Source organism: Monomorium pharaonis, chromosome 3 (assembly GCF_013373865.1).
Source record: "Monomorium pharaonis isolate MP-MQ-018 chromosome 3, ASM1337386v2, whole genome shotgun sequence".
NCBI lineage: Eukaryota > Metazoa > Arthropoda > Insecta > Hymenoptera > Formicidae > Monomorium > Monomorium pharaonis.
Window position 1 is genome coordinate 23,936,695 of NC_050469.1, and position 21,925 is coordinate 23,958,619.

At 35.1% G+C, this 21,925-nt stretch overlaps 2 protein-coding genes and 1 long non-coding RNA gene across 7 annotated transcripts in view; all 3 read left to right on the plus strand.

Moving 5' to 3' along the window:
* The first annotated feature begins 289 nt into the window (after positions 1-289).
* Positions 290-1,294, plus strand: LOC105837013. The gene is made up of 3 exons (XR_001139113.3): positions 290-425; positions 532-592; positions 714-1,294. It is a non-coding gene; the product is annotated as an uncharacterized LOC105837013 (long non-coding RNA).
* A 602-nt stretch (positions 1,295-1,896) lies between these two features.
* Positions 1,897-2,928, plus strand: LOC105837012 (40S ribosomal protein S19a). The gene is made up of 3 exons (XM_012681460.3): positions 1,897-1,966; positions 2,193-2,263; positions 2,501-2,928. Exons 2-3 carry the CDS (start codon positions 2,193-2,195, stop codon positions 2,886-2,888), a joined length of 459 nt encoding a protein of 152 aa, XP_012536914.1. The 5' UTR covers positions 1,897-1,966; the 3' UTR covers positions 2,889-2,928.
* A 1,122-nt stretch (positions 2,929-4,050) lies between these two features.
* The window catches only part of LOC105836389 (arfGAP with SH3 domain, ANK repeat and PH domain-containing protein), a 54,028-nt gene continuing 36,153 nt past the window's right edge, over positions 4,051-21,925 (plus strand). For 3 of the 5 annotated variants that reach the window (XM_036284775.1, XM_036284779.1, XM_036284776.1), the window contains exon 1: positions 4,051-5,186. In XM_036284775.1, coding sequence (XP_036140668.1) covers positions 5,061-5,186 — 126 coding nt within the window. In that variant the 5' untranslated portion in view covers positions 4,051-5,060. The remainder of the gene's footprint in view (positions 5,187-21,925) is intronic. The other 2 variants (XM_036284777.1, XM_036284780.1) reach the window with 1 other exon arrangement.

Below are 21,925 nucleotides of genomic sequence, written 5' to 3' on the forward strand. Positions count from 1 at the left end.
CAACATTGCGCAACACATTGGTTATCTCTTGCTATCTTTTTCGTCGTATTTGCATCGATTGCTGAATCATGACAATTATTTTTGTTAATGGGCCTAATGCGAGTTACATACGTGTTATCGAGCGATAAATGGGTGTATCGTGTAGGCATTCGTTTTCGAGATAAATACGCCCATCCAGAAAGCATGATATAATCGTATTATCATTGCTATCTCGATTGCTATTTCCGTCGTATAAACAGAAAAGAAGCATTTAAGCATTATTTAAATTAAATGACCAAAATCTATTAAGGAAGACAAAACTCGCTTATCAAATGCTCTATGTAGTTATGACAGATTTCTGACAAATTTAATTGGTTTTAGAAAATTATTATAGATGATTCATATAAAAAATTATATAATCGATTTAAAGATTTTTTATCAATATGGTAATTAGTTTTTTAGACTTAAGCATATAATAATATGGGAATCATTTTATTATGGAAGAAAATGTTATATTTGACTGCTTTGATAAATTATACTATTTTGTTTCAGGTATCATCCATAACGCTTAATGAGGTGATCAGTAACAATTTGTAAAGGTCTTTCTCAAAAAGTGAGTTGAAAATACAATTTTAATCTGGATATCTCAATACGTGCCGTGATAAACATTGGAGTGACATTTAAACATACACCTCATTATAATTTTATATTGACATACTTTGTAAAATTTTTAGAATTGACGAGATGCATGTTCTAAAATGGATGAAATTCATTGTGAAGAAAGAGAAATTCAAAGAACTCCATAGGAGCCAGGTTGACTGCATCAGGTGTGTAGCCTTGAATATCATCTGTATTCATATTCTGATCAGGAACAGTATGGTTATCAAGACTTAGCAGATGTAACAGAACATATCTCTATCATATCTGCAAAAGGTAATTGGTCTTGCATACAAGATAGCTTGGTATGGTTGAACTGAAGATACACCTGATGCAAACTAGTCAAGAATTAGAGATTTTTGAATAGCTATAGGTTTGTGTTTTTCACTCCAGGAATGAACTTCTTGCATGATTCATCTTTCCTCCTCTTTTCACATTGGAGAAAAAAAAAAAGAAAAAAGTTCAATCCTAGAGTGTAAAAAGAAAAACTTTTAATAAATTAAATTTAAAAATAGCTTGGACTTCAAAAAACATAATTTAATATATTTTTTAACATGTTTCTATAAAATAAAATAAAATATACAATCTCTAAAAATTTTATCTTGTGTACTCTCAATTGTATTATTGATTGTACTAATTAAATTAATTGATTATTTTGAATCTGAGAATTGGTAAATATTTATTATAGAATTGACACGATAATTTTGAGATTTTAATAAATTTACATTTTTAGGCTCAGATAATTATTTAATCTTTTCACTTGATAATTGAAGTATATACATTTTTATTGAAATATATATAATTTACCAACGAAAGAATATCTAATATAGAAATATTTGTTTAATTTAGATATGAACATTTTTAAACAAATTACATTTTATCAAATTTTTCGTACATGTTTATAATAAATCCGATAAGTTTTATAAATTATGATAATAAACGCAGAATTTAAATGTCTATATCTATTAATTAAATATACTGTTACTAATTTTTCTTTGCAACATTATTGTGCAATCCAATGGCGACCAAAAAAACGATCTTTCCCAAGAGAATAGCTTACAATTAGTAGTATACATAATTTTTTAACATAATTAGGATATTAAAAAAAACTAATGCCAGAATTACCTGATTATTTATGATATTGCTTTATCTCGATTGCATTGCGTAAATTTATGTCAATATCACGATACTGTGAAACAGTGGATCGAATTCTTGATTTTCCCGCCTTGTTGGGTAGTGCCATCTGGTGCCATCTCTATCATTTTATAATCTAGCTGCTCTCCTGCACCGGAGGTCTCGCTCTTTCCGGCTTGTATTCTCGCAAGCAAAGGTATGTTATGTTGACAGTTTTCTGAGGATTTAACTTTTTTTTTTATAAACAATGTATGAAAATTTATAATGATAGAAATATAACGATTTAGCAGTTTCTACGATTTTTACTGATTATTGAGATCGGAGATTTAGAGCGATAATTTATATTTTACATGCGTGACTAGTGTACATACACACTCACGTGTAAACTTTTTTAAATCTTATTTATTAAACTTTCTTTTTAGATGCCGTCTGTAACGTTAAAGGATGTCGATCAGCAAAAGTTTGTGAAGGCCTTCGCAGCCTTCCTCAAAAAGTAAGTAAGAAATATATTTTAGGCTTGTTCTAACCTATAACTATTCGTATGTAATGTTTAGAACTCTTAACGAACTCTCTTTAGAACTCTTTTATCATTTAATATTATTTTTTTTTTTATTATTATTAAAAAATTTATTTTTATACATTAATTTAGACATTTATTTCCGATTTATACTGCATGTTATAATTCTATGATTCCATTTAGTAAGCTAACTTATATTTGGCAAAATGTTAGGACTGGCAAGATGCGCGTACCAGAGTGGGTAGATATTGTGAAGACGGCAAAGTTTAAGGAACTGGCACCTTATGATCCCGACTGGTACTACATAAGATGTGCTGCCTTGGTGCGTCACATCTATATTCGCAGCCCAATTGGAGTGGGTGCTGTTACTAAGATCTTTGGTGGACGTAAACGTAACGGCACTCATCCCAGTCATTTCTGCCGATCGGCGAGTGGTGTCGCACGTAAGGCATTACAAAGCTTGGAGCAGCTGAAACTGATTGAGAAAGCACCTGTTGGGGGACGTAAACTGACCAGTCAAGGACGCAGGGACTTGGATCGAATTGCCGCACAAGTTAAAGCTAAGAACAAAAAACTTAAGCTTCAAGAACTTGTAATGTAATATTCTTTTATGTTTTTGTAATAAAACACATTTAAATATTTGAATGTGTTATTTTTTCAGATTTATCCATTTGTATACATACCTAATTTTTATAATTAAATTTGCTTTTAATAATATCTAAAAATTAGAAGTTAAGTTTCTAGTTATTAAATTTGGGTGTTTTATTTAGACATTCTTAATAATATTTAATATTCTTCAATGTAATTAAAAACACTAGTGTTGAATACTTACACATAAAATATGTATAAATGAATTAAGTGTACATAATGTAAAATGTTTAATGTTCACGCTAATAATCTATGGATCACCAAAGATTAAATTTCATCAGAAATAGTGGAACTTATATGCTGTTATTGAATTTTCATATTATATACTTTACTTTTTCATATTTACAAATTTTTCATTATTAAAATTTAACTACGGAGAATATATTAATAAAGCTTTTCTGTATTGCGCTATTTAATGTATAAATTACATTGTTTGTATCGTCTATATGAAAAAGATTCGTGTAAAATAATGTAAACAATACGTAAATAATTCATTTAGACGCATAATCTTGAAATATATTGTACAATCGTGAGAAATATTGTATTTTTAAATCACATACTATAGTATTCTATAAAATAAAAAGTATTGGAGTAAAAGTATGTTAGAAACATGCGTTAGAAGGTTAATTTATATATATATATATATATATATATAATATATATAATTCCTCTATTCTGCATATAAAAATATTAAGGTAGAACTATCGAAAAATCGATGGCTCATGTCGAAATATTTCACAATAAAGTATAAAATATTTCATAAATCATTGATCTTTTGATAACTAGCCCTTTATGGGTATTCATGGTCGATTCTTATTTCGAGATTGTAATGTTTTGAAATGCTACTACAGTTCTGCAATTATTAGATGATCTTAAAACAGTATTTAAGATGTAAATGACAATGTAATTGTTAGGAATTACCGAGTATATATTATAAGTAGGTTTGCCACGTAACTTCAGAGTCGTAAAACTGTCATTCGTCCTTTTCAATTTCCGCCATTTCTCACATTCCGCCGTTCGACGTTGTCGTCGCCACTGTCGTCCGGCGAGTGACCACTCTGAATTATGCCTCGCTCCGCGGCGAGCGCGCGGTCACCGCGCCGCGCATCGGCAGCGCCGCCTCAGTGGAACTTCGGCCGCAGTCGCGAGTGTTTCGGCGGTACTCGGCACCGACCGGGGCGGTCACAGGGTGCGCGATTAGGTGCGAGATTCGAGTGCGAAGGAGCATCCCCGTGCGCGCGGGCGCGCGCGCCCACCCACCCAACCTTCCGCTCGCGGTGTGTTGTTTTTATGTGTTCGTGCGCGTCGCTCCGTCCGTCTGTCCGCGGTGTGCATGCGCGCATGCACGTATATGCGTGGTGACCCGCGCGCTCCTCGCTGACGAAGAGAAGAGCGAGCTGTTGCCGTTGTTGCTGCTGCTGTTATGCGTTCTCACGACCGCTGGTAGCTCGTCGCGATCATGTCGCGAAAATAATCGCGAGTGTGTAATCTCTCTCTCTCTCTCTCTCTCTGGAGAGGTAGCAGCCGTCGGACTCTGCTGCTCCTCGAACCTGCCACTCTGTCACTCCGTCTTGCTCCCTCGTTTTCTCGTCATTCATTTTCCTCTCTGTCATTCTCTCTTTCTCTCTCGCGCCCTCTTTATTCAACGCGCTCTTTCCATCTCTCTCTCTCTCTCTCGCTCCCTGTCACTCTCCGTACGTACCGGAACGACGACGACGACGACGACGTTCGTATACTTCGCGTACCGCGCGTCGAAGCAGAAAAGCAGCGTACGGGCGAAGAGGAGAGACGAAAAAAGTACGTGATCGGGGTGGCGTTTCCCCGCGGAATTCATGGTGAGACTGGTGAGAGACAAGTGAAGTGAACGGTGAAACTCGCGGAGTGTGAGAGAAGTGCCGCGCGTTCGCCGGCAACGACTACGACGACGACGACAACGACGACGACGACGACGACGTGCGACGGCGACGGCGACGGCGACGACGAGCGAGGGCGAGTCGCGACGGTGGCGAGAAGCGATTCGCCGACAGCGGGACAACCTCGCTTGCAGCTGGGCGCTGGGTAGAGGAGGAGGGTGGGGGGTGGAGGACGGAACAACTGACGGAAAGGGAGAACGTGAAGCGGAAAGATGCCGGGCCTGATCGCTGTGAGCGAGTTCGTCGAGGAGACGAGGGAGGACTACAACTCGCCCACCACGTCCACCTTCGTCTCGCGGATGCCACAGTGCAGGCAGACCATCACGTCCCTCGAGGAGGTGAGTCTATGCGTATGTGTATACGCGCGCGTGTGTGTGTGTGCGTGTGTGCGTGTCACGACTCGTGCGTAACAGTAACAACCGTTTTCGTGACACACGACCGTTCCCGGTAAACATTGATTGAAGTTGACCGGTCCTCCTTCCCTCCCCCTTTCTTTCTCCCCGGGAGAGTCGAGAGTAAACTACGATCGGCGCCAATTAAACGGTTACGGGCACCGTAACCGCTGACGCGGCCCGGGTAGATTTTTATCAACATTTTCGTTCATTTTTCTAATACAATTTCGTGCTCCACTTTTTCACGCGTCTTTGTTCCGATTTTTTCCGTGCGCCTTTGCACCAATTTTTTTCTGCGTTATCTCATTTCCGACTCGCGCTCCGCTCTCGAAATTTTCTCGACCCTTTTTACTCCTCCCCACCCCTCCCCTTATCGTCCTTCCTTTGTTAATCGTACCGGGTCGCGATCGGTGCTCGCGCGCGTGTTCCTTGCGCGTGGGCGTGTACGTATATCGCGTACTCCCGCGGGACGTCGACGATTCGGTCTATACAAGTGAATGTCAGAATGATACTCCTGATATTCTCCTGGCGGCTTTCACATACAGAAAAATGTCAATCTCTAAAGCTAAGAAAAGCAATCGCCCACACTGAGAGAAGAAAGTAATTGATTTAGCTAAATTTTTCAACTTGACTTTTCAACTTTTACATTTACTCCAAATATATTCTGAATTCTTTTAATTTAGTATTTTAATTAAAAATAACAATTTTTATTTTAATTTAATGTTTTTGATTGAAATGTTAAATTAAGCAGGAAAAGCAGTTTTTCATTTTTTAAATTTTCTCCTTTTAAATAATAGTTATATTTGCAAAGAATATCTCCTTAATAAATAGTTTTAAATACTCATTGTTTATTTGAAACAAGACTTTAAAAAAATCTGTATACACAAAAATTAAAAATAAGTAATATTACTTAGGTTAAAAATAATTCATAAGTTTATATATCTAGAGATCTATTGGAAGTTTGTTATATAAGTAAGAAATTTATTTAAAATCTATTCTAAACCCTAGTAATTTATTACTTCAACTAATAATAAATTAAGTTAAAATAAAAACTCGTATGTGTATACGTGTGTGTTTTACATATTATTTTGACTTTTTAAAAATTTAGTTTTATAATATTCTTCGAGAAAGAGTATAAACTCTTATTCTTCTAAAATTTGTAAGTATATTTTAATATTATTACCGAGAATTATTATTCTTTGTTGTAGATAATCGTTACATTTTTTAGAAGAGAAAAGAATTAAATTGTTTAATCGCTTTTCTTGTGGCAGTAGATTAACTGTCACTGATATATTTTTCCACAAGTATGATGAATTTCTTCGCGAGCCGAAGATAATTTGTCCGCCAGGCTTCGACTGCCGGCATGGATGAATACACTTAGCGCGATTAGTACGTTTGATTAGTATGTGCTTTGCGAACTTTTATTTTACTTTTTACGGAAGCTCGCCGAACGAAAGGCATCCCAGCTTCCGATTATTTGTATATCGACAAGAGCCTGTCACTTCTCGGTTTTCGTTTAATTGAATCCTAATTTTGATTTACACATTTACACGCGAGAGAATTTTAAGACTCGAGCGGGACAGGGGTGGAGAGGAGAGACTCGCTTATCGCGTCGCCGATTGATCGTTAACACTTCAAATGCGGAGATGATGCTAATGCCGTGGCATTTAAAGCCGCGTCGTAGCCGCCGCGATGACGCTATTATTATCGTCGCACGTGCTTTGAAATCCGATTTCCTCGCCAGGAAACTGGCCGCATTATCGGTTTATATTCCACCGTCGTTCAATGGCTCGTTTCTCGCGTTGCGGTATCTGATAGCGCGCGCTCATTCTGACGCGGCTGCGGAATGTCGAGGGAGATAAAGAAGGAAGTGTGACGGAGGAGCGCTAACAGGACAGGTCGACAGCTCAGATATGTAAATAGGCAAATACCGGATACGTGCACGCATCCCTCTCCCCCCCCCCCTCCGTGAAAAACATCAGTCCTCTATGAAACCGACTGTCGTTTTGCCAGCGCTCCTAATTTGCGGCCGCGTGAATGACCGTAATACGTAATATCTTTGTCGAGTGGAATCCGCGCGCGTAAAATGTCTATTCCCCCTGTGCTAGCGTGTAACAGGAGTATCAGTCCCGACAAAATCATATCTCACTTTTTCCCGGCAGAACAGAGCTCTTCCCCGACTCTTCCAATTGGATTTTTAATCGAATTCTTTAAAATGTAGAACGAGGTTCCGGGAAACACAAAAGATACGAGATTGGATGAATTTCGTAGGAAATTTATGTAAATGTTACCGTTATTCAAATATTTGTTTGTCAATTGTTGAAATAAGTTAATAAAATATTTACATTTGAGTATGAATGGTTATTTTAAGTTACACATGATATTGGGAAATGTTTGACATATTACGTAATGCGAAAATGTCATGTTATTACATTTGACATTAGCAAAAATACTTGGACGATGTATCGATAAGGTTGGCAGTGGGGATACGCACAGAAAAATTTATTCTTATGCTAAGAAAGATGGTTTCTTATTTTTTAGTTTTACACACAAAAAAATATGTATTGGATTAAATAAGTGTTACTTATTTTAAATAATTTATAAGTTTATCCGCGCAAATCTATTGCAAGTTTGTCATAAGTAACAAATTTATTCAAAATATATTCTGAATCCTAGTAATTTAATACTTTAATTAATTAGTATTTTAATTAAGAATTTTAAGTTAAAATAAACATTTGCTTTACTTATTACTTTGACTTTTCTTTAATTCAATTTATAAATTCTTTTTTCAAGTATATGATAATGAATTTTTATAAAATTTATAGCACACTTTAAGACTGTTAACAAGAAAATATTCTTTATTAAAGACAACCATCACTTATTAGAAGGAAAAATTAAATTATCGCTTTTCTTTGTAGTAAAACAAATATATTTTTTGTGTATATTATTATTTTTGTCACGAATATTTTTACTTACGTGTATTTTAAAATGTATTGAAGATTGGGGTTAATTAAATTTTTAATGAAAAATATATAAAAGAAAGTTTCTCAAGAACAAAAATAATGGGAATTTTTTATCGCATCTTTCATTCCGCAATTTTTCACATAATTGCCAACCACATAGAAAAACGTTTACATAACTCGTGCAAAAGCAGCAATGAAAAATTGCTTTCTGTTACGCGTCCACTATCCATTATTTCAAAAATTCCTCTCGTTTTTAGATACACGTTCAAGATCGTATAAATATTTCCTTAAAAAAGATTCAGCAAACGCAATTCTTCGTCAGCTACCAAATTTGAATAACCTTGCACTAACAAATTCTCCTGAAATATTGATTGAATCGATAGAATCAAGGACGATTTGCGCAGTTCCAGCAGGACCGTAATAATATGATGGAGGTTAATTTTCGACAATTTCGTGGCCGTTCTTACGTGATCGGGCAAGAATTGGTATAATTGTGTATATGTTCTACCAACTTTGATATTCCAAAATTGCGAGGACTAGTTCGTATATTGTCTGGAAACTATCCATTTACTTGAAATAAATGTTTTTTGCGCAACCGTGCAGAAGCGTGCTTGTAGAGCATAAAATCCGAACTGTGGTTTTTCGAGCAGACAAATAATATATTATATATATATATATATATATATATATATATATATATATATATATAAATTCCCAACGAAGATAATAAGAAATAATGAATGTGAGGAAGCGAACTTCAAGAGTTGAGTGTGTCGGAACTTGAAAGTAATTTAATCCGACGTAATGCAACTCCCCAACTTATTTTCTCGAGCGCTGTTTCATCGCTGTTTCTTTTTTCATGCATCCTTACTTTAAATACAAATTTACTACCTGAGAGAAAGAGAGAAAGGGAGTGATCCTATATATGAATCACATATTGTTATATGAAAAATCTCGATATGAAAAATTTTTCACTGATCTCCGCGACAAGGTTCGCTCCGGCTCGCCTTGGAAGAGATATATCCAATATTCACATCGCCGTGTCGGAATTTCCGGGTCACTCGTTCCCTCCTTACTCCGGAGGAGGCGAGGACAGAGAGGAGAAGATGCACGCCGATCGTTCCCGTCTCCTTTAACGATCCGGAGAATTTTTGCGAGAAGGAAATTCCGGAGCCAGGAGCATGCCCGTGGTGAGAGTCGGCTCCTCCGCGTCTCACCACGCTCTCTTCCTCTCATTTCTCTCTTTCTCTCGCCGAGAATATTCCTTCTTCATTTCGCGGTGACGATTATAACGCGGTAGGAAGAGTATTTCGCCGTTGAGGCGACACGCTGACAGACGGTGACGAGTATAACCGTCGTGGCAAAGTTTATTTAGCGACGCGCGGCGACAACATCCCCCACGCTTTTAATACGTGCCAATTCGTATACCGGATCATCTTCTCTTCTCGCTATCACGTCTTGCACTCAACGTTTAACGCTAAACAATTGACAAAATCATTGTCAACGTCCGTGTTTTCGACTTTCGACACTCGACTCAACCTTGGCGCTTCAATGATGAACATGCAGCACTTACTCTCTCAATGCCTTAAACTTTTTTACTCCAATCATTGCCATTGTACATATGATTAATACACGATTAATAATAAAATATATAAACACTACATGATTTGCAGTTTCAGATTAATTTAAGAACAATATTAATTTTTATGTGACTTACAATTAGAAAAAAATAATGATGACAAATACACTAAGAAAAAAGTTGTTTGATTAAATTTCTTCAATTCGTGTATTTATGTATTTCAGTCAAATATTGAAATTTAATGTATTTAATGTATTTAAGTTAAGTTCATAAATACTTGAACTGAAGAAATTTAATCAAGTTAAGAAATTTAGTCAAATTAACTTTTTTTTTCAGTGTATAACATTTTTATGTAGAATTAATGTTGGAACTATTTATTTTATTTGTCGTGATTGCAGTTTAATTGCAATATTTATAAAATAATTTATTTAATTATATATATTTATTTTACATATTACATATATGTATACAGACATACTTATAGTTGTCACCATTACGTATTTTTCTTTGAGTGTGTGTGAACACCTTATGTGACACATATGTACGAGTATAAATCAAGTTTCAAAAATCTCATTTTAAGATAAGTGTATTTTATTTTTGTACTCTTTCAGTCTCTTTCATTCTCTCTTTCTCCTGCTTTCTTTCTCTCCGTTTCGCCGCTGACAAAAATAGATCGCGACGGATTCGAAAATAGTATACAGCGACGCTCGAATTTCGTATAGACTGGTGTCGTAAGTCCTAAGTGCGCTAAAGTGGGAAAGTGGGTGACTCGAAGACAGTCAGGGTCAAGAGTAGACGGGAGTGACGTTACTCGGGCTTGCTCTCTAAATTACGTTGTTAATTTATGAAAGTAAAAGCCCGATATACAGAGAAGTTTTCGTTGCTTTCACTCGCCGAACATAAAAAAAATACGCGCCGCTATTTACTATCTAGTTAAAAGTATCATGTAAATCACTTTGTTCTCATACATAACACGTTACGGAACAATTATTTTTTTGTAGGAAAAGTTGGTATATCTACACGAGAAGTTATTTATTATAATTTTAAGAAATCTTTAATAATAGTCTTCAATATATCTTGACTACACAGATAATTTTTTTTCGAATAAAAGATAAGCCAAAGGCTTTTACTGGGTCTATAAATACGAATAAAAAAACGAGTAGTAAAGAGGCGGGGATTCTAAGATGTCAGTAAGCATCGATATTTAACTTATAACTGTGTTTTAAGACGAATTTGTCGACGTGTAGTTTATATGAGCTGAGCTTATTAAATTAATATATTTTTAAAAAATTATAATTAGCACCAAGGTCTAGCTGCGACCGTTTAGGCCTTCTCAACTTATCGATATGTTTAAACATTTATAGGTCTAAGAATTTATCATGAATAAAAAATATTTATGATAAAAAAAACACGTACATGTATATTTTGTTCAATTTTGTTACGAGGAGTCAAAAATGTATCGTGCCATTTCGAGTGTGTAAGGAACTTAAAGTCAACCATTGTACGTGCAAAATTAACATTCTCCCGAGGCGAAGTATTGCCGGCGGGACGCGGGGTGTTCGGCTGCGTGGCAGTTTCGCAATTTTTTCTCAATGATTGACGAAAGCAGCAAAGTTGCCTGCATCGCAAATGAGCGCATTCTATTAACGCGGCATGATGTAAGAGTCGTCTCGGAGCGCGCTCGGAGGCGTCGAGGAGCCTCGACAGGATCTATTACCTCGCATGCATTTGATTATCGGGCGAATGTTAACCGCCCCGTAAGGACGACATTTTACGTTCGCAGAAGCCACCGGAGGCCCTCGGGATCGTACTTTGGCGAATGATTTAACCTGATGGCGATATAATCAATTTCGGTGAAGCGTGAGTCGCGCGCGGGTTAAATAGTGGAACCGGATCGATTTCTGTGACTAAAAGCAAATCTATTATTAATCCAAACTGTATTAAACGTGTAATCGAGAACGCAGTAGTAACAATAATTGAAGTATTAATTATTACGTTTCCTATTATAATTGATTAATTAATAACTGACGATATAAACTTTCCCAAAGACTTGCTGAGCATCATTAGAAGTAATAATAACAATATGAGTTTAATAATGACAATAATAATTATAATCGTTATTCATTTTGCGTAGATACAGATGGAGGGGTTTTTTATGCTCATGCGATCTCTTTTTTATGAGTTAAGGAGCGGAAAGATACGTTCAATAAAGCAGAACGATCAGGGCCGTGACCTCCAAAAGGAATATGAAAGCATAACTAAATAAGAATTAAATAAAATTAATTGCATTGAATTCAACGAATTGAGATAGATCGGGCTTTATTAAGTTGTAGATAGGGGCACATTGACCTAACGAAAAAATTACGATGATTATAATTGTGTTTAAGTGACATCATTGAGATTTGACAGTTAAATACGATATAATTTTTTGTATATAATTTTTCATTAAAAATATGAAGCTTTTAAATATAAATATACAGTTTTTTTTTTAAGTCGAAATTTTTAAGGAAATGTACTTAGAAAAATTGAAAATATAAAATACTTGATTAGAGTATATTTTTTAAAGAATACAAGATCTCTGTTAATTTTATTTTAAATGTAAAATTTTATATAGTTTTAATAATTCGATGAATTATCACATGAGATTAGTACGTTGTGGATAATGTGCGAATATCTTAAAAAGTAATAGTGTGGAGAACAGTCATTTACGGGGGTTTTCAGACATGGCGTTATTATTAATTTGGGTCGACCATCATCGGCGCGACTGCGTTACTTGTTTCCTGCCAAAGATCTCCGGGCGACCCAGTTCGTTGCCTGACTTCCGAACGGGGAATTTTAAGGGCCGTGTGTAATTATACGGTACCCGTGAGATTTTGGTACGTTTACCTAGCCGTTGCGAATCGGAGCAGGTCGGATTTACGATTCAAAGCCGCAGAGTGGATCTGGATTACAGAGAAAGCTCGATATGAATTAAACATAGATTTATAATAACGTAATTATATAATTGTTGCATATGTAAAATATCTTTTAATATGCAACGTGCGCGCTAATTGAATTTTATTTCTCTGAAAAGGGAAAATGTTTTCTTAAAAGTTTCGCCAGCTTCAAGAAAAGGACACTTGGGCGGCCGATTCCTCTTTCTGTCTTACGACTCGAACTGCGGTCAGAAATTAATCGCGTGCTGCATTATGATGCTGGTGATGAAAAATCTTCCTTTCTCTCCACGACTTTCACTCGAACTGTTGCATCTCCTTGCAACGTCGAGCGTTTCCTGTGCGCGAATTCCGAAGTGAGATGCGTGCGTTTAGAAATCGCCTTCGAGTATCACGATATTATCTGATAATAATTTAAAAAATTAAACATTTACTTATCATGCGAGAGACATTCACCCGGAAGAACGATCGTGTAACGATAAATAAAACAACACGAAACGCATTGTCAATTAATGAAGGCAGGATTGTTTAACTTTCTCTTAGAAATGCGAAAAACGTGCAATGTGAAAAAAAGGTATTTGCTAAAAACAAATAATCGCGACCATAGATCAATTTTCTTTTTCTACGTTAGTAAGGGCCGGCTGTTCCAACTCTTGGCAAACTTACCTATCAGGTAAGCATGTGTCTATCTTCATTTTTTTTTCTTAAATAAATAAAGATAAGCACATATTTACTTGATAGGTAAGTTTACCAAGAAGTTGGAACAACCGGTCCTAGATCCCTTTCTAAGTCTCGGTTTTTATTTTTTAAGACCCATGTCAATTCCTGCGTGTTTTATATTAATTCAAAGAATCGTATTTCTCTCACATAAAGAGAATTATAACGAAATATTAATGTAAAAACAATTAAAAATATGTGGTTGTTTTATGTTAGATAAGGAAAAATTGAAATTCGTTAAAAGATCTATGACTGAAAATGTTTTTCAGCTTTGCTTTGCCCGATCGTGTCGTTCTCCTAATAGCGGTGAAAAAAAAACTCGTGCAGAACGAATGTTTGCGTAATATTCGATGTCTCATGCCGGTACCAATATATCGTGACGACAAAAAGAGACTATCGAGATCAAATTCAATAGTTGCACAATAATCGCCGGAGTAATCCAATAAGCATGAACGCTATATAGGGTGTTCTCCAAGTCATTGGCGGTGGAGCGTTCTTAGCAATCGAAACAAGTACCTTGATAATGGCCGGCGACGGGCCGGCTTTCTTCATCGAGGATACCGATTAAAGTGCACGTCTCTTCCGCTGGAAATTATGTACTTTAGAGGACCTTAGCTAGAGATCGATCTTGGCTAACCATATACAAATTTTATTTTTATTGCGACAGACGAACAACCTCGAACAAAATTACGTTTCGTTGCGCGTTATAATTTGCTTGCGTTACACTGAAAGAAAAGCTTGGTTATTATAACCATCGAGTCTTGATCAAATCTAGTGCTTTGATGAAGAAATAATTTCAACTTAACCTAGTTTATCTAGGATTTTTTTTTTTTTGGTATATACGTTGTATTCTTGTACCACAAATATCGATATACTTCTATTATTACCCTTAGCATACGTGTACGTAGTTGCTAGAAACAGAGACATCTGATATTTATATTTCATTCTCCGTGTAAGTACACGTTTCGACGGTAAAAAATTCAACGGATGCAGAATGCATTCCTGCGCCGGTGTGAGTGCATTATTATTTCCTCATACGTGACAAGAGACGCGACCTTCCATTCTTGATAACGCGGAGATACGCGCATCGTCAAGGAGACGCAACATTGCAATTTCATGCAAATCGCACTCGCGCGCGCCCGCGGGCGAAAGCGACCGACTTCTTCTTAATTACCGGTGTCTGGGCTGCTCTCGTTGTCTTATAATCGCTCTTACGCCATCGCGGCGTTATTTCTTCCTCTTTTTTTCCCTCCCCTTTCGTCCTCTCTTTTACGAGCATTTACGAAACACGCCTAGGCGTTGAGTTACGGCTAGATTGCGACGCGCGGCGTCGTTTAGAGAGCGATTTCGCGATTTCGCGCGGCACATAAACGCTCGCAAATCGCGGCGCGTAAATGTCGACGATACGAACGAACGGCCTGTCAAGGCCGGCTCTCTCGGTCGGGAATTCCTTTCATTCTCTCTTCGCCGAGAGAGCTCTCGCCGGCGTGGAGCACCTGCGTCTGCTCGCGCGGAAATCGTATCGCGATGATGCGAGCTTCAATACCGAGGTATTGTTCCGTAAATCAACATTTTTTAATGCGATCATTAACACGTGGAAACACACGCAATAATTGCTAAATGCCCGATTTGTTGACCGATTTAAAGTCCATCTTTTATCGTAGCGAGATTATCGAGGAAAATCTTTTTTATTGAATTATGAATGTAATATTTGATACATTTGGTGGAGCAAATTAAGAATTTTTTTTTTAATTTCGTTTTATTTAATTGTCGAAACCAATTATCTGATTTTATCGCGTGTATTTTCTCTTATAAAATTTAATTTACTAGGCTGTTACTTTCGAGTGTTAATTGTGATTGATGGAAGAATAGTAATAAAAAACAAGTATGGAAATGAAAACGTAGACGTCTTATGTAATGATAAATAAAAATTTATCCGAAATTGAGGACTCTGTAAAATAGTAATACGATAGAAATGGGAGACCGCGTATGAATTGGTGATTCACTAGCTAGGATATCAGATGTATCAGAATAATTTCACGCTTTAAGTATTCAATTATTTCTGTGCCCATTGAGATGGAGATGTCTATTCATACACGGCAATCTATGAAGGTGATTGAACTTGTCTCGTGTCGATTTCTGGAATGATAATTCAATCCGCTACGCTTTCTTGAGGTTGTGTTTAGCCATTTACGTTGGAATGCAATGAGCACTCTCGCTCGCTTAACTTCCAGGTTGCAGCTTGCAATTCAACGGACACAATGTTGTAGCGAAAAAGGCTCTGCGGTTCTAAGGTCGACATAGAAAAAGATTTACGATACAAAGCGCTGAATTCTGTTGAGTTGTTACACGTAATTTAGTCACATTAAATAGTGCATAAAGTGGTCGGAAAAAAATATCGGATTCGTTGAATGAAGTTTAACGTTATAATTAATGAAAATTAGTGAAGATATTTATAACTTGTCAATCAGTGAAATAATACACTGATCTTTTAATGATTACACAAATTCTGAAGTGAAAATCAATAGAAGATAGTGAATACTCGCTAATTATTACTTATACTCGAAAATTAGCGATAATTGATTGCAATTTAGAGAGAAGAGATTTGAATAAACTTTTGTTACAAAATTGAATTCCGTGGTGAAAATGATTGAAACAGTTTTAATTAGTAACTAGAACACAATACTAATTTAATATAATTTATAATAGTTTTTGTTAACATATATAATCATAAATAAAACACAAATATCGAAGTATGACTAAACGCTCTTACTATTTATACGTTTCTAAAGAACGAGTGATAATTATAAATGACGCAAAATGATTTTTCTTATCTCTGAAAAACATTTTTCGGAATATGTGCTTCTTTCATAATAACCGTTTCGAAAGATCGCGAGGTTCGTTTCAAATGTAATTCCGGGGGGGAGATAGCGAGCCTGTGTCAACGAGTATAGTTACAGGATAACCAGCTTGCGGTTATCGGAACGGAAGACGATACACATATGGCCTTGCATTCAAAACAGTTCGTCAGCTGTAAACGCCCCCTTACTCCTTAAATGGCGAACGTCGGGCAACGAGTCGGGAATACCGAAATCCAAGGATGAGGCGTGAAATCGACGAATGTTAGATAGTATGCGCTCGACGTTTTCGGAAGGCTGCGCGTTTTATACGCCCAGTTCATATCGTCACTTAACCACTTAAACACTCTCGATGAAAATACATTTAAATAAAGAATATCGAGATAATGAAATTTCATTGTAAAATTAAATGCTTGAATTTATTATACTAATTAAAATTTAATACTTTGCGTAAGATTTCGATATCCGATGTAATCAAATTTTGTTTTGAAATATGGTCGGAAATTTTTACTATTGCAGTACATTACAGAGATATTTTACTGTTCTCCGTGATAAATGTCCTATCATTAAAATACGTACAATATATTCCAGATTCCAGGCGACCTACTTTGGCGCTTATTTTTAGCGGCGAGCTATTATGACATCGCATTATGCTTTACAGATATTTTCTTTCAACCGTGTAGTGGATATTGCGCAATATCCACTACTTTAATTATGAACATTAATTTTTCAAACCTTTTCCCTGGAAAATAAGAATGCAAATTAAAGTCGCACGTGAGAGGTTTTCTTTCTTTTTCTGTCACGTGGAAACCACACACATGTCAGAAGTGTGTCCGTGCGGAAACACGAAAGATATCGTTCGACAGCGAGAGAAGTACGAAAAGAAACTTACGTGGAACGTGGACCGTGGCGGGGAAGAATGAGCGCGATGGTGCATCTTCTTCGTGCAGCTGCAATCTAATTCTGGCCTTATTGTGTGCGCCGTTTCCTGACAATAGAGCACCAAGTATACTTTGAAGAACGATGAAATCTAATCTCGAAGAGGCAGAGAGACTAAATTCGTTTCCCTTGCTGTAGTTTTCCAGGTTCGTGGCGCGCCGTATTGATCTCTCCACTCATTTCCCTTTTGAAGAGAAATTGATCGATTAAATGAAGTAAATGAGTAAATAATTAAAAAAAGGAGTAAATAATTAACCGTTTCAACGTTATCTACAACCGTTAGTTTAATAATATTTACATAAGCAGAACTTTATTGTTATTTTTAACTAACTCTTTAGCTAACTCTTGCGACGTCGAACACGAGTAATCGCGCAAACGTGAGAGAACCTGGGGATAACGCCCTGGCCGCCGTGAATGCGTTATTATATAGATTTATAGGAAATCGATGTCATCTCTTGCATCCATATCGCCGGAACAGCGTGGGTTCCGGATAGACCCAGGCAGCAGCAGCAGCAGCCTGCCTGCCTGCCTGCTAGCACAGAGCAACCACTTTGCTAGAGCCAGACGTCGTTCCTTTCCGGCGCGTTCCCGGAAGTCATGTGATCTTTGCGAGGCTCGACATCTGTCACTTTACAAAAGAAATTTTGTCTACTTGCCAATTACAAGTTGCGGTATTGTGCTTTGGTGAAAGAAAACTGGGCCGTAAAAAATGTACGATAATGTGCTTTGAAATGTTGTGTTTGTATGTAAAAAAAATTCGATTATTTTTAGTGTAGATGTACTTTTAAATATGAAGAAATATTTAATAAGATTTTGTTTACATTAAAGTAATGTTAGTTTAGTTATTGATAATCGAGCAAGTCAAAATTTAATTAAAACAAATTGCGCAATATATTACACAAATTTTTAATATTGTTTTTAGATGATCGTTAATATTGTACAATAGCAAATTTAATTGACACAATATATTGTATAATATATAGTACAAATATTTAATTAATATAGCTTAATTAATATAGCTTTCAGATCGGTTGATATAATATTGTTTAATAATATTAAGCGTTTAGGGATCGCTCTCCTCCGAGGAGGTAACACGTAATTTGACATAATTCAATTTCTGGTTCGATTGTCTTGCCGCACAAAGCTCACGCATATTCAACCACATTAAAAGAAAGCGTCATTTAAGATTTAGCCGTTATAACTGAGCGGCATTTATTTTTCCGTGAGAAGCTAAAAGAAGGAGAAAGAGGAAAAAGGAAAAGAATACATGAAAACCATGCGATTGTTCGTCGTATTATCTTGTGGTTTATTATTAGTATAGTCGTTTCCCTTCCATCGAAGACAGCCGATAACAGTTACGAACAACGATCCGAATAAACCGTTGAAAACCACTAAAGAAGCAGACTTAATTTGACCGAAGAAAAAGTTCCAAGCTTATACATTGAAAATTTCTTAGGAAATGGAAATTCTAAATTTCCTTAATCTATAATTTACATTCATAATTATTGATTATTATATACATATATACTCCGGTATGCATATATGTTGCACCTATTGGAATTTTAATTTGTCAAGTATTATTTATTAAATATTTACGTAGTAATGTTGTAATACATTGCTGCTCACAATATAACATGAAGGCATATAATAGAGTGGTTGCGAGCAAATTATCTTTATTTTATATTTTTTTCTTATTACAATGTGAATATTGAAGTTACTCTAAAGAAATTATATTTATATTACACAAACTGTAGTACATAACACAGATACTTATACATTAGTTACGATGTTAAAAACATAAACGTAAATGTTAAAAACATAAATGAAAACAATAATTCTCAAATTATGAAGTATGTTTACCTAATTTTAACGAAGTATTCGATCGTGACGATACATTCTGTCTTGTCTACACTGATGTAGACAAATATATAGCTAATCGATAAACGGCGAATGGCTCTTGGTCGAATATACCCGGCAATAAAAGAGCGTAATTCGCTTGCAGTGTCGAAATCGATTTGGATATATCGCGTAATTGAATGTTAAATTAGGCGTTAACTGGATGATCCAGTCCGATGTACACGGGAATGGGAGTGGGAGAGAAACACATTCGGCTGTGCCAACACGAAATCGATTTAATTTGCATAGATCTACAATGAAGTACTTCTCCATTTTGGCCATGAAATCGTATGAATTATTTCGTAATAATATCTGCAACATAGCATTTTGTACGGATGAAAACAGGTTATCGCGCCTTAATATTGAGGCGTGATTTCTAACAATAAGCTACAAATTAAAAGCTTTGCTCGCATTCAACGGCTTTATACTCAAATGTATAGAAGCACATATTAAAATAACGAAAGGTATTCGCATGTGTAAATAACTAACGAGTTTTAATTTTCAGCGAAATTCTGCGATTCACGGTTCCAAGTGGCCTATAAATACTGAACTAGTTGATTTAACTTTTGGATGTGTTAGTGAGTTTTATCTCAGAGATTGCGGTAGATATGTTTGCACAGAGCATATGGGAAATGCTTATCATTCAGTATATCAGTATTGCAGTTGATTTTATTCTCGTTTTTCTTTCATCGTTAAGCGTAATGCCAAATGATATTTGCACGTAATTATTACAATAAATTTTTCTACAATAAGTAAAATCGAAGATATATTTGAACAGAATGTATGACAAACACAAATACTCGATACCTAAGTTCTAATTATAGATTCTTTGTTTTTGGAACTTATCTTCTCTAAACAATTTTTTTATGCTGAAAAAATTTTGTTACTCTTAGTAAATATAGTGTCATGTCCTTGATTGAAAGAAATATTTCGTTAAAGAAATTTTTTTTATACTTGTTAATTATTATTAAATATAGGAAAAATATATAATACTAAACTAAAATATATTTCATATAAAAAAACTTCAGTATACATTGATTTAAATATTTTCTGAAATTTTGCAATTTGAATTATTTCTATTTACCTTTTTTATTTCGTAATATTTTTTTGCTTTTTCTTTATTGTGATATCGTATGCTATTTTAAGTATATATTTTTGATTTCATCTTCATATTTTTGATACTAATGAAAAGTTCAGAGTTGAACATTGTGATTAATATTTGTATTGATGAGTGATATTAATATTAATGAAATTATAGTGTTAATAGCTCCAGAAATTGCCGTAATGAAAATACTCTAGGTTGTTCGAGATACCGCCATTTCCTGTTATTATACGTTGTTATCGCATTCTCTGCATAATGATGCAATTTACTCGTAAATTTCCGCTTTCCGACATTTTCAGCTTTCGTCTAGGAACATGAATATGTCAAATGTACTTATTAACGTAAACAGTAACTCTCTCTCCGACATGTGTCCACGTGCCAAGAATGTGTCTAACATTTTGCCAAAACTAATCTGTATATTTATTTGTGTGTAATCTAGAAAGCAAAAAATACTTTCCATGTAATTACAATAATTTAAAAAAGAAATAATTTATAGTCTTAGAAAAATTGATTAGAGAATATCTTTTTGAAAAATTATATTTTTGCAAAATTGTAAAATTACAATTTTTAATTTTTAATTATTTTTATAAAAAACTTTTACATTGGATTTTTTCATTAGTTTTTATTCAACAATGTAAAGCACGTTTGTGACATTCTTTTTAATTTCTATATATAAAACGGTATTATATAAAATGGTATTTTTGTTGAACCCCTTCTTATATCTAAAAAAAATGTGTTTTTTAATACGTTTATATATTCGATTTTTTACGCGTTCGTGTTGCATTTTTTGTCTTTGGCTTTACGCGTTGAATTTTGGTTCCAATACAATGGCCTCTCACAACCATCCCTGCGGCATTTTTCCCCCGAGACCGCACGCTTTCCCGACAGATTAACCCTTTAATGGAGTGGAAACGTGAATGCGCGCTTTGACATCGACGATTTTTTTACGCGAAACAGCGCGAGTGAATTCTTTGAGCGTGTGACTGGAAAATCTAACGTACGCCAACGTCTAATAAGCTGTAAAAATTCGAAACGTGCTTAAGATGACTTCAGGAATAAACCGCTGCACAAACGTGACGTATTTATTTACAGTTACAAGAAGAAATGTAGAAAACCGTTTTGATGATTTCTTAGGTAACACAAAATGTTTGTTAACTTTTTTAAAGCTGTTTAAAGCTGAATATTTTTTGTTACATATAATATACATATGTACCTACATACTATTATACATATATTTTAAAAGTTTTTAAAAGTACACTATAAATAAAAATTGCATCATTTTATAGATTATACATTTTTTCTATTTTACCATTAATTTTTTTCTTAAACAGTTAATACACCCACAAAAAACTATTAAATTTTAATAAAAAAAATCTTCTCTAAATGGTAATCAGTGTGTATTCACTGATTTGCAGAGTGACATACTTAATAACTGAGATAACATAAGTGAGTATATAATACATTGTTTTTTCAGTGATTTTAATTAAAAAATTAATGTATTATTACTGAAATATCAGTGAATATATTTTACTGATTGATAATCTGATAATTGATTATAAATATGTCACCAAAAGTTTGTTTTTTTCACTGATTTCAATTTTTCACTGATTGTAATTTAGAAAATATTAATTTCACGTGTATCTTGACTTTGTCCCAAGCACATAGAGAAAAAGACACCTAGAAACAAAAAAACAAATC

Excerpts from the sequence above, each read along its gene's own strand:
- LOC105837012 (XM_012681460.3), top strand. The coding sequence starts at position 2,193 with ATGCCGTCTGTAACGTTAAAGGATGTCGATCAGCAAAAGTTTGTGAAG. Across the intron at positions 2,264-2,500 it reads TTCGCAGCCTTCCTCAAAAA|GACTGGCAAGATGCGCGTAC; the intron begins GTAAGTAAGAAA and ends GCAAAATGTTAG.